The following is a 24,666-nucleotide window of genomic DNA, read 5'->3' as shown; positions in this document are numbered from 1 at the left end:
ATGATTATATGCCATTTTCTTTGTGAATCATGCCTACAATAAGTTTATCCTTTAAGGTCACATTACCTTTGCTGATGTTTCAAACCATCCTACGAAACCATGCTCCTTGCAGAACTGGTCCATCTTGAGGCCATTGTTCATGAGCACATCTTTCCCCTGGTCACATTTGTTGGCCAACAAAACCACTGACACTGGTTTGCCATTAGGGAGACTTAACTTTGAGTCCAAATCATTTTTCCACTTTGTCACTGCTTCAAATGTAGCTGGCCTGGTGACATCGAAGACAATAAATGCACCCATAGCTTCTCGGTAATAGACCCTCGTCATGTTTCCAAATCTTTCTTGACCTATCACCAAAAAGAAATAGAAATCAAAAACACATTACAGTTGTAAACTGAATCATACATGGGAACCCAATAAGACCTCATATGAGCAGACCACTCAGTAAAGTGCTTCATTGCTTATCTTTAAAGAATGCACTAAATATGCCGTCAGGCAGCTCTGTTTTTGATCTTTGAGTCCTGAGGGGATTCATTCATTTAATAAGTATTTATTGAAATGTCTGTGTACCATGTAACATTCCAGAACTGTGCTAATACAGTATCCCACTAGCCACATGTGGCTATTTCAGTTTAAATTAATTAAAACTAAATAAAATTTAAAATTCAGTTCCTCAGTCACACTAGCTAGCTACATTTCAAGTGTTCAATAACCACATGTGGTTAGTGGCTACAGTATTAGACACTCCAAGATAGAACATTTCCATTATCATAGAATGTTCTATTGGACAACATTGTTCTAAATACTTGGGATACAATGATTAAAACATGAAAATCCCTACCATCGTGGAGCTTACATTTTAGTGGGACGATAGATTAGTATGTTACAAAGGCATCCACAGTCAACGTCAATCAAGAATAACAGTAATAGCTAGCATTTATTGTATATTCACTAACCATCAGTGATGTGATTCCCATAAATTATCATTAAGGTACAATTATTAGGCCCATTTTAAAGTGACAAATTTGAGAACAATATGGCTAAGTAACTTGTTCAAACTATACAGATGGTAAGCTTAAGAAGTTACAATTCAAATCTGAGCTTTTTGAATCCAGAGCCCATAGTCATTTACCAACATTGAATACACTTAACCACTGAGCCATAGTCTTATACTATCTATCCCCCAGGTTTATATACCAGGAGTGTCCCATTCAACTCAACTGAACAGATAACAGATATTTATGCATCAATGCCAGTCTCTGAGCTACATGCTAGGATTACAACAGTGAACTTGAGGGCCTTTACCCTTAACTAGTCTACAGTCTATGGGATAAGGAAAGTACCCTGACATAGAAATAAACAAACAAAGAAATAAATAAATGGATTAGTCTTAGACCAATCAGCTAGAATCAGTTTTGCCCTGATTCTTAATTTTCTAAATGAATGCTGGCAAATTTCTTAAACACACTAAGTTTAGCTTTCCTCATCTGCAAAATGGCAGTAATAATATGCACCTCACAGGGTTGTTATGTGGATGAACTAAATTAACACATGTGAAACATCCAGCACAGTCCCTTACTACTCGTTGGTACTTGAGTTTTCCCTCCCTTTCTTCAGCATATTAAAAATTATGAAAGACGATATGACAAAGGTAGTGAAATCAGAGTTCTAGACCAGAGTTTATGAAAGAAAATTACAGGAATTTGAGCTGATCAACCAAAACGAACACAATCCTATTGCTTATAAATCTATCCACTAATAGTTGCTGAAGATAGGAGCTGTTGAAGACTGGGTTTATATTTTCTGAACCCAAAACTCCCGAAGTGTATGACCAAAGTTTTTAAATTCTGATTTGGGAATTTCTTTGTGTTCAGAGTCTTATGAAGTTTTAGAAATTAAAACAAAGTTAAATGTGTATTGAATAAGCCAACTTATCTTAAAAAAATAAAATGCTGAAACTGGCATGTATCTAAGAACATATAGGTCAACAAACATTTAAGAACGCTTTACACTTAAGTTTGTGTTCAAGGTTTTGTGACAGTGAGTTTTAATTCAAGTTATCAAATTCTTTTGTAGGTCATGTTCACACTGGCATTAGCATTGTGGATTGTAAGAGAAACTGATCCGTAAGCACTTCATGAAAATGCATGAAGGTCAAGGCTTCCTATCCTAGTGAGTGAGCCTGTGTGCTCAAGCATGTATCACTGGAAAGAAGAACACTTTGTCAGGGCCAGCTCATGTCCATCCGAAAATATTTCTTACATGGGTTATACCAGCATTTTAAAAAATTTCCCACAGTCATCTAGTCAATGAAAGAAAGTGGTATAATACTCCTCATATGACAAAAAACCCACAGATGAACTTTCATTTTTTCCAATGAGTTCTTAATTTCATTTTTTTTTTTTTTAGTTCCTTATGCATACAGTGATTTCCTTTGATACTGATCAGGGTGGCCATGACATTTCAGGAAGATAGGGGAAAAAGGCCCTCTGTTATCATTCAGAACTCTGAAGGCCTCTAGGCTTTTTAAGGATGTCTTATGATCCCTTTCAGGGAACTAATCAGATGAAGGGCAAAGTCATGGGTTATTCAATAATCTGCTTGTCCAGGGGTTTTCATAGTAGAGTAAGGCAGCCCTCAAGAAGAAAGATTTTACATTTCCAATATATGGCAAAAGGTCATTTTTAAGACTATGCAAAAAAGCACACTATAGGCTTATACCTTCATAGGGATTGTGTGTGTGTGTTTGAGTTTGTGAGGGTATGTGTGTCAGATCAGAAACAGGAAGAAAAAAGCTTGTTTCTAGAAAGAAAAGACCTTTGTATATTGAGGTCACTGGGCCAGGAGACTTGGAAAGTTTGTATTTTTGGCATTCTAGCAAGAGGTCACATTCAGCCCAGGGCCTTTCCAGCACTCATTTTATCCTGCCTTTGTCAGCTGACAGCCCTGTCTGCTGTTTCTTAAGAAAAGAATGAGAACCATGTGACTCTTCGTGAGTGCCTACATATGGACAAAGTACAGACCTGATGAAACTATCATAGGTGATTTACTTAAAAAAAAAAAAAAAAGACTGTAGTTCAAAAAAATACCATTGGAGTTAAATCACTGATTCGACACACATTTCCTGAATAATATGATCCAGGTTCTGTGCTTTGTGCTGCAGATACAGAATTTTTGTCCTTGAGGAACTTCTAAACTAGGAAGTGTTATACTGGATGCATGGACCAAAAATGATCCAGGTCACCATGTAAGTCCCCATTTCTTGTAGTCTCTAAGCACACACTCCATAGCCATGTAGATGTGGCTAGTGATTCAGTTCTCAGCCTCAAGGGATATTAAACGACGGAGCAATCAACTGCCTCACAAACGTTAGCACAAAGCTTGTGGTAATAATTTGGATAACCTCCCACAGAAGGCACTAAATTGATGGGTCAGAAGACAGGGCATCTTCATTTTAATGCCTCGTTACCAGTGCAGTCTTAGACAACTATATTTCTCTCCCCGAGACTCAGTTTTCTCATCCGTAAAATGAAGTTATTCTGGCCGATCCCTACAGCCCCTTTCTGTTTTCATGCCTTCTACCCCTATGATACCACCATTAAATCAACATCTGGTCCTCTGTTCCAACTGCATGAAGTGGCCCATTTGGTGTCATGGACTCAGCTAAAAGCATACACCAGCAACATAGCCATAGTGTGTATTTAATATTTTTCACTTGATAATTAGTATTATCCAGATGCTCTCAGCGGGCATAACCAAGCAGTGTACCTTCTAGATGGCATAAAAACAACAAGAGGGTTTTCTATTAACCAACTAGCTCTGTGACCTCAGATTAGCCACTTCACCATTCTGAGCCTCGTTTCCTCATTGGTAAAAATAAGGAACTGGAATGGATACATAAACTAAATTCATTATTACCTCTGACAACCCCCTTTGATCAACCTCCCCAGTATGTAGGCATCCAGCTCTCTACCTCCCATTCCTCCTGTGTTCCCCACGCTGGTTCACAACATCACCATCCACACAGCCACCCAGAGTGGTACCTTCAAGTCATCTTCCAACTCCCTCCTCATCCCCATATCCAAAGGGTCTCCAACATCCTATCGACACTTCCATTTCAAAAGGGGTTCTTGACTTTGCCCCCTCCTCTCCATCAGCACTGCCACTGATCCACTTCAGGCCCTCATTGCTCCTCATCTGGACCGCTGAAAGCTCCTAATTGGGGCTCTCAGCATCTCAATTTTTGTCACTCCCTTTCCCTTAAAATAAATGTAAATATAACACAGGTTTTTAGACAGTTGCCATTCAGGCAGCATAAGAAATCACCTGCTGGGTATATATAAAGGAACTGAAATCACTGCCTTGAAGAGATATCTGCACACCTATGTTCTTTGCAGCATTAGTGACAATAGCCAAGACATAGAAACAACCTAAATGTCCATCGACAGATGAATGGATAAAGAAAATGTGTTGTGGTCATCTCTCAGTATTCACAGGGGATTGGTTCCAGGACCCACTAAAGATACGAAAATCCTAGGGTGCTAAAGTCCCTCATAAAATGACCTAGTACACCCACCCTCTGTATCTGCAGATGTGGAATCTGCAGATACGGAGGACCAACTATATACATGTACAAAAGAATGTTATTCAGTCATAAAAAAAGAAGGAAATCCTGCCTTTTGCAACAACATGGGCAAATGCTATGAGAGCATTATGTTAAGGAAATAAGTCAGAGGAAGAAAAATACTGTACAAGCTCACTTATGTGAGGAATCTAAAAAAGCCGTAAACAGTCAAAATTCATTAAAACAGAGAGTAGAACAGTGGTTGCCAGAGGCTAGGGGATGGGAGAAATGTGGAGATGTTGGTCAAAGGGTATAAACTTCCAGATGTAAGATGAATAAATTCTGGGGATCTGATGTACAGCATGGTGACTATAGTCAACAATACTGTATTACATAATAGAAAGTTGCTGAAAGACTAAGTCTTATATGTTCTCACCAAACACACATACAAAAAGGTAATTAGGTAATTAGGTGATAAAGGTGTTAACTAACCTCACTGTGGTAATGATTTCACAATATAGACATATATCAAGTCATCATGTTGTACACCTTAAACTTACACAAAGTTATATGTCAATTATATCTCAACAGAGCTTGGGGGGGAAAAGAAATCATCTGAGCTATTTACAGACCACCCATTCCCAGGGCATCCTCCTCAGAGATTCTTATTGTACTGGTTTTGTGTGGGACCCAGGAAACTGTTTTTTTTTTTTTTTTTTTTTTGCGGTACACGGGCCTCTCACTGTCGTGGCCCCTCCCATCGCGGGGCACGGGCTCCGGACGCGCAGGCCCAGCGGCCATGGCTCACAGGCCCAGCCGCTCCGCAGCACGTGGGATCCTCCCGGACCGGGGCACGAACCCGCGCCCCCTGCATCGGCAGGCGGACTCCCAACCACTGTGCCACCAGGGAAGCCCCAGGAAACTGTTTTTTAAAGCCCTCCCTACGTGAAGTCTTAAGACTTCTATTTCTATCAGAATCCACTTTCAAAATATAAATATTACCATGATGCTCTGCCCTTTTAGCCCTCCAATGACGCTCACATTACATTTCTATGAAGACTACACATTTGGAGCCTGTGGCTCCAACCACCCTTCCAAACTCCTCTCCTGTCCCTTCCTTCAGAGTGTTCCACAGGCAAGCTACACTGGACTACGTGTCCTTCCAGAAACACATCCTGCATTACTCCCTGGCTTTTCTTGCCTTTTTGCAGCTCTGTTCCCAAAGCCTGAATTGCCTCCCCATCTCCCCTCTCACCTTCAATCAAATCCTATGCAGCCTATCATTGTGCCCTGAAACCTCACACATCCTGCCAGCTGGAACCATGGCTCCCTTTTTCACAATCCCATAGCATTTTCTTTATCCTATTCCATTCACTCTTATCATGCTGTGTCTTCAGGCTTCTCTCTCCAACTTGGCATTGGAAAAACCTGGAAAACAGGTTGGTCACATTTTAAGGTTGTAAATCTGCGGCCTATGTCTCCACTTTTTGGATATGGTATAGCTCACGACACTATAGTAGAAATAAACTGAAATTAAGATTCCTCCTTCCTCTAAAATACAGCGTTGTCTTGTATTCATAAGCCAATGCCACATACTGATGCACTTTATATTCTGCTCTTGTTTTCAGCAAATAATCAGTAGATGTTCACTGATGGAGAAAATTAACATTATTCTAACAAGGGTATGTGCATATCTGTTGCAACGAGTTTCAGACTGGAATGTTATGTTTTTGTAATCATTCTCATCCTCTTAAGAAATAATCTCTTGGAATCAGCTTATTCTAAACATATATTTCTGGGGTCATGGCACAATCAGTAGAGCTAAAAGTACCACCAAGGCATGCTCTTTCTTTCTAGACAGTAATGGTCTGAAAAGCAGGAAAATAAAACCAAAAGTAAATATGAGTTTTGAACAAGGATCTGAAGGAAAAAAAACTATCCAATTGCTATGATGATCAAATGGCCACTGAACTTATAGGGGCATAAGCTGGTTTTGAAGGCTCAGGGAAACCCACAAACTAGGATCAGAGTCAGGCTGACAACCTGGTCAGAAAAGTTTTCTCCATTTTTTAAGTGCCCATCTGACCCTCTGGCAGTGGTTCTGAAACTTTTTCATCTTCTCTCCTCACTTCTTTGCTCCACCAAACCAGCAACAGAAAAGTGTCAATCGATCACCATTTTTCCAAGTCATCTAGGCTTCTATTTTAGAATTAACCTTGTGTAATCTTCCCCTACAAAACTGCCAACCTCTCTCCCTAGCCAGACCAAGTTTCTGCAGCCCCATGACAAACACTGCCCTGTGTGCCCAGTAAGTATTCAGTAAGACCTCTTTGCTGAGTGAAGAAATAACCCCTAATTCTTTACTCCCTCCCAATGATTACTGGCAGGCTTAACAAGTCTTTAAAAGTCATCCTCTGCTATGTCACTAGCAATCATCACTTTCCACTCCCAGTGAAATCACTTTAAGTTTGTCTCATCTCACCTCATTTCTTTCATTCATCTAACAAAAAATTTTGAACTCCAATTAATTTCCAGACACTAGAAACATGCAACTAGAAAAAATCAGCAACTAAGAAAAAACAATTAAAAATCGTTGCCCTCATGAAGCTTACATTCTAGTAAAAAGAGATCAACAGTAAACAAAAAAGTAAGATACATATAATACTACATTATCTGGTAAAAAGTACTATGGAGAGGGCTTCCCTGGTGGTGCAGTGGTTGAGACTCTGCCTGCCGATGCAGGGGACACAGGTTCGTGCCCTGGTCCGGGAAGATCCCGCATGCTCCGGAGCGACTGGGCCCATGAGCCATGGCCGCTGAGCCTGTGCGTCCAGAGCCTGTGCTCCGCAACGGGAGAGGCCACAACAGTGAGAGGCCCACATACCGCACAAAAAAAAAAAAAAAAAAAAAAAAAAAGTACTATGGAGAAAAATAAAGCAGCAAAGGAGAAACGGGTATGCTGGAGGCAAGGGTAAAGTTAAGCAGGATGGATGGAAGACTCACTAAGAAGGTATCATTTGAGTAAAGACTAAAAAGAGGTAAAGGAACAAGTCATATGGATGTTTAGGAGAAGAGGGCTTTAGACAAAGGGAACGGCAAGCAGAGGCACAGACGTGTCTGGCCAGCATGTGGAGAACAGCAAGGAGACTGTTGGCTGGAGAGGGCTGAGCAAGGGGAAGAGTAGCCTGTGATGAGGCAGGCAGATCACAGGATCCAGACTGTAGATGGTTTCAGGCTATTATACTGATGCTGCCTTTTATTCTGGATGAAAGAAGAAAGCACTGAACGATTGTGAGCACATGAGAAACATGAACTGACAGAATCAGGTGGATAACTGTGGCTGCTGCATTGAGGAATGACTCAGTCAAGGTCGGAAGTAGGGAAACCATAATCCAGGCAAGAGATAATGATGTGGACCAAAGTGGTAGTGGTGAAGATGGTCTAGATTGGTTGTTTTCTAGATATATTTGGAGATAGAGAAGAGAGGTGGGCTATAAATTATGAGATGATTCAAGCATGACCCACAAGCTTTTGACCTGAATTTTTGAAAGTATGGAGTTGCCATTAGCTGAGATGGAGTAAGCTTTTGGAGACACAGGTTTTGTGGAAGTAGATTGGGACTTTGACATGTTAGGTTTGAGATGTCTGTTACATAGATACATCGAATAGGCAGCTGGATATAGGAGTCTGAAGTTCCAGGGCGGGGGGTCAGGACTGGAGATTTACTTTGTATTTTAATTTCTGTACACCTCTGCCAGATTCACCATCCAAAGCCCTCTTTTTACCCTATCATTTGCCTACTTAAACTCACTACTGCCTAAAATAGATGCCAAAATTTGGAGGTTAGGCGGCTAACATGTTATGTGACCCACACAAGATTTAAAGCAATTTGAGCTATTTCCCAACAGTTATAAATTGGAGGATAAATACAAATATTGGAATGTCTTAAAAACTCAGAATATTCAGAAATCCAGGGTCTGCATTATATGAATAATGTTGTCAAGTTCATTTGTGCTGATTAATACCAAACACTCAATGTTAAAGAAAAAAAGCTGGCTGAGATACTATTCCTTTGACATTGTTAGATACCACAAAAAACTGCTCTAAATTTAAATTTATGTATCTGTATCCATTTTATTAAAATAATTCTAACAAAATATTTAGAATTTGGGCTTCCCTGGTGGCGCAGTGGTTGAGAGTCCGCCTGCCAAGGCAGGGGACACGGGTTCATGACCCCGTCCAGGAAGATCCCACATGACGCAGAGCGGCTGGGCCCATGAGCCATGGCTGCTGGGCCTGCGCGTCTGGAGCCTGTGCTCCGCAACGGGAGAGGCCACAACAGTGAGAGGCCCGCGTACCGCAAAAAAAAAAAAAAAAAAAAAAAAAAAAAAAAAATTTAGAATTCAACGAAATTTATATAGTTTTATTTTAAAATAAATCATTGCTATTGATCCATTTTTCTTATGCTAAGTCTCTTATAGATGGTTACGTAGGATCCCATGATTGTTTCTTTGCATCAAAATACTCTTTAACACACTTGGCCTCACTCCTAATACATCCCTCTAGCTGGATGTGATGTTTTGTGGAAAAACAAAACGGGAGCCAGGATTAAGGGGAAGTTTTGTGCCCATTTCCTAGGGAAACAGGGAGCAGTAGCCTGTGTGGTCCAGAAGTGAGAACAGATTTTTCAGAGAGGACCTTGAAAGATAAACAAATGTTGGCCAGGTAGAGAAAAGAGTTCATTTATTTTACCCTCTGGGCTCCTATGGGATTTTTAACGTTGCACACACCTCGATCTACAAGTTAAAGGCTAATCCTCAGACTGAGGTCAGGGTCCTGCCCCAAACTATGCCTTGCTAGTCTCTGCTAAGTTCTGCCTCTTGCTTTCATTCCCACTTATTCCATGGCACTCCCATCCTCACTGGAACATACCCTACCTCTGATTCTCTGCCTAACTAAATCCTACCTATTCTTCAAGGTTGTACAAAACCCTACCTTCTTGTAGCGTTTTCTGACTACTTGGCCCCAGGCTCAATTCTTTCCTCCCCTATACTCACACAGTGCTGACTGAATGTATCACTTGCTCACCCATTCAATCAGGCCCTGCCTCGTACTGCTTTTTACGTTCTGCAAACCTCCGCAGACCATGTCCCCGGTTACACTGTAGACTCCTTGAGCCCACTGTTGAATTCCTCCAAAACTGTCCCCTATCTCTCCCTAGCACGTGCACTCTGAGAGCTTCTTTGTCGGTGCTCACAATGGTCTTGCGAAATAAAATGGAACTGGTAATACCAGTACTCTTTACATAATAAAGTAGCAATTAACATTAATTTCTTATTTGTGAGAGGGAGCCCCAGCAGGGAGAGGAGTGGACTGAATAAAGCAAGATCTCTAATCCAGCTCATTTACTTTCCATGCCTACTAAACTCCTGCTCATTCTTAAAATCCCCTCTGAAAAATATCTGTCCCCAGTTCAGAACCGCCTCTCCACAATTTCTTTAGTTCCCCTATAAACAGTGTCTCTCTTTTCATCTTACTACTGGTTGTCACATCTTATAGGCAAGTCTTGTCTCTATTTAACAAGAAGGTAAAGCCAGATGCAGTGTATTGAATTTAGCTAGAGTGTGCAAGAGAATAGGATGGCATAAAAAGTAATGATTGGTTTCTTAGGGTCCATAAGCAATAGCATTATAGATAGCAAGGGTGGCTGGGTTATAGTGATCTATTTTTAAATTAAACTTTGAAAATATTCTCATTAAATTCTAAATTTATATTTAAATGTAAAGCTCTGTGTGTGTGTGCGTGTGTGCGTGTGTGTGTGAAAATGAGTATCCCAGTACCTCAGATTTTTTTTCAGAATTATTTTTGACTAGGGTCTGACACTACTCAGTTTAAATGAAATAACTCACTTGGATAAAGAAGAAACAAGATCATGTAGTAATGCAGTGTGCAATATTGGATGGAGGGAGGGAATGAAACCACGTCACAGAAGAGACATTGGCAAGAATCAAGATAGAAGGATCAGCATCTCATGTTTTTAATTAAACCAATTACAACTTAAACAAACACCTAGCAAACAACCTAAAAATACATCCACTGAATTACAAGCTCAAATGTATTAAATAAAAAGCTATCTTTGAATTACTTACCATTTGAGACATCACCTCTAAGTAACCTTTAAAGATACTTTTATAAATAACTCACAAGGGACCCTGGACTCTAAGGGTTTCACTCTTAAAGAATTTCCTGATTCCTTCAGAGGTAAAATTCCCCAAATGTGTGCCCAGGTGCTTTGGGGGTGCCTCAGTGAACTCACAGGGTTGCAACAAGATGATTTTAAATTTTAAGGCAAGCACAGTGGTGCTCAAGATCAATCAGACACCTCAGGAACTACTAGCTAGAGGCAGTTCACAATTTTAACATCAGATTGTACTACATTCCCTTTGATGTGATCATATCTTTTTGAAGCTGGGATTTTTTCAGTTTGTGGGATAAAAAGCAAGAGTCATGTGAAAATTAATGAGAAACAGGAAATGAGGGTGGTGGTGTCCACTCTGACTCAAAGCTTTGAGATACTATTCCATGGTCCAAAGCAATGCATATGCCAATAATAAATATAGTTATTAAAAGTGAAATAAAAATCATTTTCTTTTAATTTATGTCTTCTATTTTTTCCAAAGGGCTATTAAGTTATTAAACTATAATACTTATTAAATTGTTTGGTGCTAACTATTTAAAAAACAGAGCTTTTAAGTATTTCTGTTGTCTTAGAGGCACCATGAAAAATTACTTTGACGCCAAAGGATCTGTGAACTGTGGAAGTTTGAGAACCTCTCCCAAGTCTAGTCTGGAGGATTGTTTTCTTTAAGTTTAAAACACACACACACACACACACACACACACACACCCCTCTACCACCGTACAAGACTTAATTTTTATTCCAATAACATCAAGCATCATAGCCATTCTTATCTTTAATTCTCAAACTAGAGACTGTGTCCCTTAGGCACTGTGGTTTTCCTGTCTCAAGCAGTATATTAGTATGGTTCTTATTAAGCCAAACCAACGACATAGTCTAAGCAAGGATGTGTGCAAAGAACTCAGCTCATCCAATTCTTAGCCCTGTCCAAAGTAGAAAGGTTAAAAATAATAATAAATATTCCTTTAAAATAAATAATGTGCATCTTCAAAATGCAACTTAATCCATGATATGCGAAAACTATTGCATTGTTATATTACACAGTAGGAAATAGTAGAGTGGAGTGGTTACAAAATAGAATTTGTAACTAGACAAATCTCAGTTCATATCCTAGCACCATCTCTTACCTTCTGTGTGACTTTTGAAAAGTTTTGAGCGTTTATCTGTTTTCTAGCCTGTATAAGCATAGCTCTCCCCTCTTTATGATAGGGTTAGTAACAGTACCTACAGATCAGTTCCTTGTGAGCAGTAAATAAAATGATACATAAAAATGCACGGCACCATGTCTAACAAACACCCAATAAATGGTGGCTATTAATAACACGTTATATTGCAGGGGGAAAACAGTCCTCCCAACAAGTAATTTAAATCAATTTGTTTTTGACTTCACCCTACAAATTAGATTGAAATGTCTTTGAATCCCTCACACCGTAGGTAATTTCTTGGTTTCCAATAGGCTAAGGAGTACACAAGAAGCTAAGTTTTCCATTGTTCTTCCTGAGAGAGCAGATGTATGTAAGGCTGATGAGGAAGAAAGGTTAAATCATGTATCAGGATAACAAAAAACAGACTACAAAAAATAGCGACTTGGGGCAAAAAGTAATAATTCTGATTTCTCCCAGACATTTGAAATGATTGACTATCCTCTTTCTGAACTCTCCTCCCTTTGCATCCAAAACCTGCTTTTGCTTCGTTCTCCTCCTCCATAGTACTTTCTCCTTTTCTACTTCTTTGCTAACTCCACAGTCATTTCATTAAATTGTGTAACAGGTAATTGTGTCAAGCTCTGCTAAAAATTGGAAAGGATATCTGGAGAAGTACAACATAACTCTAATGAATTGCTAAAGGGAGACGTGTCAGAAGGGAGTAAAGTTGTGTCGGATTCAAGGGAGGAAGAGGTTACCACTGGAAGGAGAGAATTCAGGAAATCTTTGTAGAGGAGTTGCCCTTTCAGGTGGGTCTTAGACATCAAGTAGGTTTGGGATATGTTGAAATAAAGGGAAGGGCATGTGAACTAGCAAGAAGGGCAGGAGCAAAGGCACAGAGGCAACAAACACGGGGTGTGAGTAAGGAAGAGCAAGGAGTCCAAATGGCCACACTGGAAGACTCATAAGGGAGGACTGGGGGAAATTATATTAGGCATGTCATTTGAAGCCAAACTGTGGGTGACTTTGGTTCACCCCAATTCCATACCACCATCCTCTCTTCTTTATGGCATGAACTCCCATAGCTGGATGAATGCTAAGTTCATTTTTTTTGTGCCCCAGGACTTGAGACAACAGCAAGACATCTGGTGTTAAAAAAGAAGTTTTTAATTCTTCATATCCCATCATTAATAAACCAGAGAAGCCTGTATTCTGGTTCTAGTTCTACCACTAACTAGTTCTCTGAGCCTGAGAAACTAATACGAGCCCCCTTGCAGAGCATAGCTTCCTCATCTGTAAAATGAAGGATTTGGTTTGATGAACCCTCAAGGTTTTAACTCTGTGAAAATTACCTATATTACTTCATCTAATCTATCCAAAAATCATAAAGAAGAAGTTTTGTCATTTGACCTCCAAATGAATGACATTTTACTCCGTATTATGAAGATTTTGTTAAATGAAGAAGCACAGTTTTAAAGAATGGTCTTTAAGGTCACTCTCCAGTTTTTATGGTGAAAAATAAAATGCATGCCAACTTAAGAAAAGTGATCACCATATTTATCAATTCTAAAATGTATGCATTTTTCATATGTAAATGTTCATAAAATTACAAAGTCTTTCAAGCATGAAAAAACTTTAATTTTGTTCATAAACAAAAAGTTTCTTTTGTTTATTAAAGAAATTTTTAGAGCAATGATGAAATAGTTGATGGAAAATTTTTATTGAACAAATACTCATTAAGCACCCTCTAGTACCAAGTACTAGGGTTACAGCTGGAAGGAAAAAGCATTCCAATGCAGTAGTAGAGGACTTCTAATCTGAAGTAAGCATGGTATATTATGAGAGCAGATAAACAGTATCTCCCTCAGTCACAGGGACTCAAAAGAGACTTCCTGAAGGAGATGAGATTGGTAAGTGACAGAGGACCCATAGAAGCTATCTAAGTAAAGAAGAGGGAAAGTGTAGTTAGCCAGAGGCAATTGTATGAGCCACAGTATAAAGGGAAAGGTAGTTGAACTGAAGGCACTATACGATATCCAGAATGGTCAAGAATCATACATATGAGAGATGAGAATGGGTGACACAGGCTGGATCATGAAAGGCCATGAATTTCATGCTAAAATGTTTAGTCTTTCATACCGAAAGTGATGAGGATCCACTGAAGGATGCCAAACTGGAGAACACCTAACTGGAGAATGATGCCATGCTAAGAAGCCTCACCTCTGTAGATTACAAGCTGATGGGTGGGAAAGCCTGAGGAAGGGATGAACATCAGGATGATGCTACAGTAGTTCAGATAAGTTGTGAAGAAGACATGGCTACTGAAAGGAGGGATAAGATAGAGTTATTTGTCAAGGTAGAAAAGACAGGATTTGATTAATATGTGAGAATAGAAAACTAAAGGGAGTGGGGAATGGTGAAATTTAAAACCTGAGTTATTTTCAATGAATAGTTTAAGATAACATAACTTCTCAACGAAGCTCTTGAACAGCTGAAAAAAAATAGTGGAACTCAATAATTTGTAACCCCAGGCTAGAGTCTCAGACTTGACTTTGCCAAGTTTATGGAGACTACTCTAGTACACCCATCTAGAAGATGAGGATCTTCCCTTGATAGAATAAACCCGAATTCCACCCCAGGAGCCACCATACCCATCTGGGAATATCCATCCCAGAATCAAAAAGAGTAAAAAAATAAAAAGGGTTCTCAATGGTTTGAAAGCAGGGCTTCCCAAAGCGAATTCTCAGAAGAGGGAGCAATCGGGCCCTAAACCTACCACAAGACAACTCTCTTCAAAATGTTTTCAGGTGAGCAATGACTCTAATGTCCAACCCCACTGGCTATTTAACACCAAACCACTTTTACTGAGCAACTATAATGTACCAGGCACCATGTTCTACTTACCCTTGGCCCAGTTTCCTCACCTATAAAACTGGAAATAATATGACCCATTTGGCAGAATCATTGTGCTGTTTAAACTGCAAAGTTTACTTTGATAAATTGATAAATGTAAGGAACTATCACTCTTAACCATTGGCTTAGCAAATACATCCTCTCCTAATTTGACTGCTGTTCCCTCTCACCACCTCTCTCCTTACATTGTAATCTCCGGCAGTGCCGGACTACCCACAGCCCTCACCACGTCTCCTCACCTCCATACCATGGCTATGGCAGATGCCATGTTTTGACCTTCTTTAGCACCTGACATTTCTCCTTCAGGGCACTTATCAAAACAGTCAATAATTATCTCCATGATTATCTTTAAATATCTTTATGCTCCACCAGAATATCAGATTCCATACCAATGTCCATTTCATTCCCCCCTAAAACCCTATGCTTATCAAGTGAATGAATAAATTTTCCCAGGCAAGATCTTACAACTCTCAAATCCTGAGGTTTTAAAATGACTTTTAGACAACTCTAAGAAGGGGAGAAAATATTTGCAAACGAACCAACTAACAAAGGATTAATCTCAAAATTATACAAGCAGCTCATACAGCTCAATATCAAAAAAACAAACAACCCAATCCAAAAATGGGCAGAAGACCTAAATAAACATTTATCCAAAGAAGATATACAGATTGCCAACAAACACATGAAAGGATGCTCAGCATCACTAATCATTAGAGAAATGCAAATCAAAACTACAATGAGGTATCACCTCACACCAGTCAGAATGGCCATCATCAAAAAATCTACAAACAATAAATGCTGGAGAGGGTGTGGAGAAAAGGGAACCCTCTTGCACTGTTGGTGGGAATGTAAATTGATACAGCCACTTTGGAAAACAGTATGGAGCTTCCTTAAAAAACTAAAAATAGAATTACCATATGACCCAGCAATCCCACTACTGGGCATATACCCTGAGAAAAGCATAATTCAAAAAGAGTCATGTACCACAGTGTTCATTGCAGCACTATTTACAATAGCCAGGACATGGAAGCAACCTAAGTGTCCATCGACAGATGAATGGATAAAGAACATGAAGCACATATATACAATGGAATATTATTCAGCCATAAAAAGAAACAAAATTGAGTTATTTGTAGCGAGGTGGGTGGCCCTAGAGACTGTCATACAGAGTGAAGTAAGTCAGAAAGAGAAAAACAAATACCGTATGCTAACACATATATATGGAATCTAAAAAAAAAAAAAAAAAGGTTCTGAAGAACTTAGGGGCAGGACAGGAATAAAGATGTAAGACGTAGAGAATGGACTTGAGGACACGGGGAGGGGGAAGGGTAAGCTGGGACAAAGTGAGAGAGTGGCATGGACATATATATACTACCAAATGTAAAATAGATAGCTAGTGGGAAGCAGCTTCATCTCACAGGAAGGTCAGTTTGGTGTTTTGTGGCCACCTAGAGGGGTGGGAGGGAGACGCAAGAGGGAGGGGATATGGGGACATATGTATACATATAGCTGATTCACTTTGTTATAAAGCAGAAACTAACACAGCATTGTAAAGCAATTATACTCCAATAAAGATGTTAAAAAAATTAAAATAAATAAAAAATAAAAATAATTTTAAATGAAATGCAGTAAAATAGAACAAAATATTTAAGTACCATTTTGACCCTCAGTGAGAGTACCTGTGTTCTGACAAAGCCAGAATGAAACAGATCCTGGGTTTCCTTTTGACCTGGGCAGGCCTCAAGGATTCCACTTACTTCTTCTTTCTAGGAGCCCATGAACTCCTCCCTCTATAGCTCTATAACTTAGAATCTGTCTTCCTTCTAGTCATCATCCCTCCAGTCACCTCATCCCAACCACTTTAATTCTTTTCACCATGATGTTTATAATCTATTGGCAATAGGGAGCCACCAAAGTGATGTTCTGGGAAGATAAACTTGACCTTAGCACACATAAGAACTGGAGGAGGAAGAGACTAGAACTAGCCAGGTGGCTATGACAGCAAGACAGGTATATAATAATAGTGCCGTCCCTGGTCTAAGGCCGTGACAGGAGAGGCATAATCACCAACTGACATGGAGATTGATAGCATGTGTGGCTCAAAAGAGAAGGAGAAAAGATGGCAGAGGTTTCATGTCTTAGTGACTGGGTAAAACATAGTATAGTTCACATAAACTAGGAAGACCAGTATGTGGAGAGATATGTCTAGTTGAGGTTTACAAATAGCATCATTTACTACTTTCACTAAAAGGGGTGATGGTGTGATGGTAGATATTCTCTGCTTGTATTCCTTTGTTGTTTTCTTTTGCACTTTCCATTTTTGCTACATTGAGCATATATTACTTTATTAAGAGAAAAAGCCAACAATCTTGTTTTTTTAATGCAACTTGGCTATGACATATTGATCTTGCAATATATATGAGATATCATAAAGGCAATGACCAGCAGGAAGATGAAACTGTAGGTCTGAAGCTTGTGAGAAGGCAAGGTCATAAGCACAATTTTGTAGTTATAAGCATAGAGTTTAAAGCCTCGGGAATGCATGAGCTCCCCAGGAGAAGGAGACAGAATTAAAAAGGGCCAGAGGATGAACTTCTGTCTCAAGTCGTGTGGCCCTGAAGTCCCTCACAGGGAGTAACTGGTGCTAGGTAAGAACACAGGAAATATCACACTAGCTAGAGGCTTTGTTCAGCCTGCTCAGAGGATGGATGGATGTGGTGTGGACAGGACCCCGTCTGCATCACCAGAGTATTTTGGAGTGACCTATATCAATACACCTTACTCACCGTTACAATGATTTGCTTTTGTGCTGTCATGCCCACTAAACCGTGAACTTTTTGAGGTCAGGAATCAAGTCTTGTTCAGTTCTTTAGCCTTCTTTGTTTTCCCCTCACCTAGCACAGCACCTAACACATACCAGGCATTTAATATACACGTCTGCTCAAGAAACCAACCACACACATAGGAGGTGCTCCCTGCATTCCCTCCTTCTCTCAAATGACTTAGCTTTCCTTGGTCAGGCTGCTATGTGCCCTCTTGTCTAGAGGAACTAGTCCTCTAAAGCCTAGATGAGGGGACTTGTCCCTCAGGCCTAATGCCCAAGTGTCTGTGACACGTGGAGATTCTAATGACCTCCCTGCAAGAAGCCCTGAGGTATGTTGCCCACCCATCATTCACCTCACTTTGAAAGTTCACTGTTTTGTTCAGTGTACATACTATTTACTTGTAAGCACATAGCATGTTAATCCACATGGTATTTAGAAAATCTATAATTAGCCAGGCTAGAAACAAGGCAATAAAGTGCCCACCAGAAAGTGGCCCAGACTTGCCATGCATTTTTACTTTTCGGCCTGACACAGTGGTTGCCAAATTTAGCTCTTTCTACATTTTTAGATCTAATTACGTGGATATTTAAAACCCTTCTTCTAAAACTTCCTGGAGAGTTAGTCTTTTAGAAAGAGATATTGAAGAGAGGCTCAAGTCCAAACCCTTCCCTCAGTTGAATTTCACAATGTGGAAGCACTTTACAAACACTAAAACAACACACCAGTGTGACCCAGATGAATCTCACAGCCACTGGTGTGGGCAGTCAGCGTCTCCTGACTCTAGACCCGGGCTACCCACCGCTGTCACTCTGCCTGTTGGATAATTAATGTCCTCCAATGCTTCTTTGTCACACAGCTTAGGTCGGGAAAGTTAGTATAGATGTACCCTGCAGGGAAATATTTTTCTGGATCTTGTTTTAGCTATATAGGGGAATTTGTTATTTAGGAGAGTCTTGCAGTGAAACTTTCATATGGGGAAGAAGCATTCTCTAAATTACATGCCAACTTAATTTATTTTCTACTGTATTTGTTAAGTCTAGAATTGGGTTTTCTGATGACCAACAGACCTGGTCATTTCTCTCATATATATGCATAAAAGATGAAGTTAAACAGACCTGCTGTTCCTATTCTCCTCTGCCACGTGCGTGCTCTTGTGACCCTGGGTCTCTGATTCTTGATCTCATATAAAATAGGCTTAACACTACCTGCTCTGTCAATATCCTCAGCAACGTTGGGAAGACCAAGCAGAAAAATGTATGTGAAAGTAGTTTGTAATAACGATTAAAACAACAAGAGTAATAGCTAAAATTCTGAATGTGTCGGGCACAGCTTTATATGAATTAACTCATTTCATTCTTGTAACGCTAAGATACAGGTTCTGCTGTTGTCTCCAGTTTTTTGACAGGAAACCAAGGAATAGAAGTTAAGTAACTTGCACAAGTCACAAAGCTAGTAAGTAAAGAAGTTGGAATAAGCTGCCACATACTAACTGGGCACAGGATTAAAGCTGATAGAGACTGCAAGAGATAACACAGCATGAATATGTGATATCACAGGAAAATGAAACAATTGCCATTTTAAAGATGGAGCAACTCAGATCCAGCAAGGTTTCATGATTTGCCCAATGTCAAGTATTACAGTTTTAGAATATCCACAATTTATGGATAGAATAAATAATAATATATTTATTAGTATTCTAAAATATTCTATTTTTAAATTGTGGGAAGTAGAGCAAAGCTGTTAGGAACCTGGGTGCTGGATTCAATGGCCAAGTTTTAAATTCTAGTACTACCACTTAACCAACTATTTTACTGGAAAATTAAAAATTAAATATGCACAGACAATTGTAAGAATAAATGCCTAAAAGATGTTAGCTACTATTACTATCACTGTCCTAATTCCTGTAGCCAGTTCCCAAAGCACATGAAGAGTTCTAGACAAAATTGTGTAGCTCTCTCTGAAAGTGCTATTGGAGTAACCATAGCATCAGGATTTGGAGAGGAGTAGGAAGGGAGAGTCTCAAGTGTGAACTTTTCTTTTCTTTCTTTTTTTTTTTTTTTGATAATTCTATAAAGAGAAAAAACCCTATAACCAAGAATCAAATTTTCAGAAATAGATTTTCATTCCAGTTCCTTCCACTCTCTGCACAGTGGTACTGATTAACATCCAAAAACATGTTAGAAATAGGAGAGAGAAGGCAAGGATAATCTATCTACTAAAGAAGCAGTGCCATTAAAAAGGAAGAAAGCATCACCCCAGTGGGCCACCTCTGCACCAGGCGCTCACAGGCCTTTGGTTATAAAGAGCATGGCTTGATTCCAAATCAGACAGACCTGCTTCAAAGCCAGCTCTTCCACTTATTAGCTGGGTGGCCTTGGGCAAAGTGACTTAACTTCTCTGACTCTATCAAGAGTTTCTGAACCCAGAGCTAACTCAGCTGCTCCTCTACGGTAGAATCACTGGGATACAGGGCAACTGCTGTCCCCTACGGGGTTTGTGGGATTCATCCCGCTGGTTTAAAGGTCTACTTCACAAGCCCTTGGGGAGGGGGAAGGGTAAACTTGGACGAAGTGAGACAGTGGCATGGGCTTATATATACTACCGAATGTAAAACAGATAGTTAGTGGGAAGCTGCCGCATAGCACAGGGAGATCAGTTCAGTGCTTTGTGACCACCTAGAGGGGTGGGATAGGGAGGGTGGGAGGGAGATGCAAGAGGGAGGGGATATGGGGATATATGTATATGTATAGCTGATTCACTTTGTTATAAAGCAGAAACTAACACACCATTGTAAAGCAATTATACTCCAATAAAGATGTTAAAAAAAAAAAAAGGTCTACTTCACAAGCCCTGAAAGGTACTTTTTGGAGATTTTTCAAGAGCAGACTGGCCCGCCTAAGTGGCCGCAAGACACACATCATGGGAATTAGCTGGACAAATAGGACCCTACGTGGCATTTAACCAAATGGATATTAAAAGTCTAATTGAGCAAAACTTCCCTCTCTAGCAGATGGATGTGATACCCTATCAAGACAGGGCATGTCCCCTCTACCTCATCCACACCCCCGGCAATCTCAAAGCGAGTCCCCCAGCTTTCACGACCTGTTCTTTTCAGACACACGCCAGAAGTGAGCACAAAGGAGACAGAGAAGCATTCCCCAAGGTTGGACAGACCGGCTGATCTGAAGATGCTATAAGATACACTTAGCTGACTGAAGTCTGGCTGGGAAGTTGAGGCTGGATTCCATATGAACTCACTCCTCACAGGACCAGCTATGCAGCTTGAAACATGTCAGTACTGCGCTCCAGTCACCCTTTCCCACAAGGGCCCAACTTTCCCCCAACCAGCTTTGCCTGCTGCCCAACTTCTAACTCAGCCCACAGGGCCTTTGAGCTGGAGGCTGCCAAAGACAGGTTAGCACTGAACATCAGAGCTCCGGGAAAATGAAGCTTCCCTACAGAGATGGTGTACACCACTGTATCTATAGGACCAACTTTCCAAGGCTCCTCAGATTTCCTACTTATACAGACTTCTGCGACTATAGCCTCTGTGGCAACTTCAGAACTGACTCATGGCTCAGGAGGTATTTCTAAGCTTGGGAATGAAATTGCTCAAGACAGCATGTTGTAATATGGATAAAGCTGAAAATTAGTGCTGGATGTTTGGAATAGATTATATGTGCTCATCATTTACTAGGAATTATCATTTAATAAGGTTTAATTAGCATGTTTATATCATGTCCTTCTTGCCTAGCATTTATACATGTTCCCAAAAATTGGTAGCTAGTGTAACAACAATCCATGCAGCTCTCCTAAGTAGTAAGTACAAATGGGTTTAGCTAGCATTTGCTGGTTGTTCATCTCTTGTTTGCTCCTTTGTTGAGAGAAAGCATTCTATCTATTTACAGACAAGGAAACTGAGACCAGGAAGTTAGGGAACTTGCCGAATATCGCCCAGGACATATGGGGTAAAACAGGGATCCAGACAGAAGCAGTTCGACTCTGGAATTTAGGCTCTTCATCTCTACACCTACTATTGTCCCTGTTAGGTGAGGACACTGAGACCCACAAACATTATGTAACATGTCTGAGGTCACATCATTATTTGCTTTTCACATAAAAATACATACATCCCCTTCAAACAGTAAGCTAATTCTAAACCTGGGTCCTAGCGACTTTGATGCAGCCGGAAGAGTTGTCAGACACTGAAACAAGTAGCAACAAAGTGCACAGACGCATACAGGATTTTCTAGGTATAAAGCCCAATCAGATAGTGGCCAATGACATCTTCTGGTCTCTGATAACCCCTGTGCTACTAGAGCTGCTAAAAATGACACCAAAGGCATGAATCTGTTCAGATGCCAAGAGTTTTATCATAAGACCTGGCAGCTCATGATTAAAGAGGCACTGGAGTCCCCAACACGAGAAACACCCTTTCGAAAATTTTCCACATTTGTTCTCGCTTCAGGCCATGATAAAGAGTTTCCAGTCAAATGCACCAGCTAAAATGAACCTGTTTTCTGCAAGAGAAGTGGCCAGTTTGGGTCCAGCACTTATAAAGGTTCCTAGTGCCACAGACTATGAAATAGGCAGAAGTGAAGTGGATTATTTGAAGGGGTTCACAGGGAATCTCAGAAGACCTTAAAACTTCTGAGCAGGACGGGTCCTGAGCTGTCATTGTCCAACCACTCTCCAACTTAACAGGGATGCAGCTGAGCTGAAGGGACTTCTCTGGAGCCACTGAGCAGGTTAAGTGAGTGGCAGGGCCAGTAACTGTAATGAAGGGTTGGACATGCCCAGGATGCCAACAGCCTCCATCCAAGGACTCACTCTTTATACCCCAAGCTTAGACTGAAGGCCTAACTTCTGGTACAAACCCTAGGAATCAAATTCTGATTTCAAACATTGTAAAGATGCTTCTCATTTTCCAGACCTCTCAGTGAAAACTTTAGGGACAAATCAAGAAATCTGTGGCTAATGTCATAGACCCTTAAACAAAAATGGCCCTAAAATATATACTCAGTCTCCTTTTCATAGACGACAGAGAGCCAGAGAGAGAGAGAGGGACAGACAGACAGACACAGAGACGGAGAGACAGAGAGAGACAGAAAGAAAGAGAGAGAGAAATAATACGTTACCCCCAGTACATACACAGAAAGTTCCTCGGCTTTCTCAAAGCAGAGAACCTCCAACTTGCTTGATTGAACGGTAGAAAAGGGGGGTAGCAAAAGTTGGAATGCAGTGAGCGACTGGAAACAGGAATTGGGAGACTCCTCTAGCCTGGAACTCTCCTGGTTCCCGCTGTGAACCGGTCTAGGGGCTTCCCGTCGAGGCCTGAGCACAGAAGAGCGGGCAGGACACTCTGGGCCGCGTCACCGGAGGGACTGCCCGTGCCCGGAAAATGAGCTGGAGACCAAGAATTGAATGCAACTCCCGGTAGTCTCCCTCTGGGTCCCCCGGGAGGCCCGCGCTGGGGCGAGAGATCCCAGGGGAGGCTGTGGGAGGGAGATAAAGTAACAGCCCCAAAGCTCCAGTGAATGCACTTGAAATTTCTGCGCGCGAGAGAGAAACTGTTTTCTTTGACACCAAGTTTCCAGCCCACCGGGAAAAGTCTCTTGCGGCGCAGCGCCCAGGAGATCTGGGTCTCCCACTTGGCCGCAAGCCGCTGCCCCCTTAATGGAAACCCGCTGCGAAGCGCTCCCGCCCCCGATCCCCTCCCCCGCTGCTCACCTGCGATGTCCCAGAGCTGCAGGCGAACCACGGTCTCCGGGTCCCAGTGGAGCACCTTGAGCGCGAAGTCCACGCCGATGGTGGCCCGGTAGTGCGAGGAGAAGTTCTGGTGCACGTAGCGCTTGATGATGCTGGTCTTGCCCACGCCCAGGTCGCCGATCACCAGCAGCTTGTACAGGTGCTCCTTGTGCGGGACCTGCATCCTGGCGGCCCGCCAGCCGCGCCTTGCTTTGCAGTGCGGGCCGTGGAAGCGCAGCCGGGCCTTGGGCGGGAGAGACAAGCGGAGCGCGAGTGCGGGCAAGAGAGAGCGGAGGCGGCGGGGCGGGACTGGACGGGGCGAGGGGCGGAACTCCTCCGCGGCCGCCTGGAGAAACGCCCAGACAGGAGCCCAGGGGTTAATCCTCCTTCCTACTCCGCGCTGCGCGGCCTTGGAGAGGGGTGGAGACCCGAGCGACTCCCGGGCCCGATAAGTTAGGGGGCCTCAAGGCAAATGCCTTTTTCAGAGGTTATTCGTACAGCACTTTACAGTTTCCGAAGTGCTTTTCTCGCCTGTGATCTTTCCGAAGTGCTTTTCTTGCCTGTGACCTTGGCCACAAAGCTTGGAGGTGTGGTTTTTATTTTCCAAGTTTTGCAAGCGAGAGCGTCAAAAAAATTAAGTGAATTGCCGAGACTGTAGTAAAAAGCCTGGCTGAACACAGGGATCTTGAGGTCATGGGCCCCGCCACCATCCCATATGGCAGAGAGAGCGTGGAGGCAAGGCAGCAGATAATACAATTTCAAGAGGCATAAGAGCTGGATTTGGGTCCGGCACGTCCTGGTTTTCGAGGTGAGTGACCTTGTGCAAGTCATTTGAGCTGCCCCAGCCTCCTTTCTTCCTTGGCAATCTGGTAATGGTAATCCTGACCTATCAGCAGCCTGGGAGTGTGAACACTGAGCACCTTCACACCTATTCAACTAGTAATCGTCTAACCAGGAGGATAATTGGGCTGTAAATGCTGAAGGCATCCATGCTTTTAGCCTCCACCTCTCCTATCCTAAAAGCTCTGAGCAGCGTTGAAAGACAATTTAAACAACTAGTCAGATTATTCTACATGGTAATAATACTAGCAAGCATCTATCCAGCACTTGCTATGTGCCAGGTTTTATACATATGTCACCTAATCGACCCAGCAGTCTTAGAAATAGATACCGTTACTCTTCCCATTTTACAAATGAGGAAACCAAGGCCTAGACATTTTAAGTAACGTACCTAGGGTCAAACAGCTAGTGAGGAGAAAGCCAGATTCAGAC

The 24,666-nt window shown here is 41.4% G+C and overlaps 1 protein-coding gene across 1 annotated transcript in view; it reads right to left on the bottom strand.

Moving 5' to 3' along the window:
* Positions 1-23,731, bottom strand: part of RAB38 (RAB38, member RAS oncogene family) — a 62,796-nt gene extending 39,065 nt beyond the window's left edge. The window contains exons 1-2 of the mRNA XM_082628476.1: positions 23,377-23,731; positions 67-347 (exon numbers count right to left, since the gene is read on the bottom strand). Of these exons, the coding sequence (XP_082484602.1) occupies positions 67-347; positions 23,377-23,578 (483 nt within the window). The 5' untranslated portion in view covers positions 23,579-23,731. The remainder of the gene's footprint in view (positions 1-66; positions 348-23,376) is intronic.
* Between the last annotated feature and the right edge of the window lie 935 nt (positions 23,732-24,666).

The sequence above is a fragment of the Mesoplodon mirus genome (assembly GCF_964341445.2).
Source record: "Mesoplodon mirus genome assembly, chromosome: 7".
NCBI classification, from domain to species: Eukaryota; Metazoa; Chordata; class Mammalia; order Artiodactyla; family Ziphiidae; genus Mesoplodon; species Mesoplodon mirus.
This window is presented reverse-complemented; position numbering and strand designations above follow the sequence as displayed.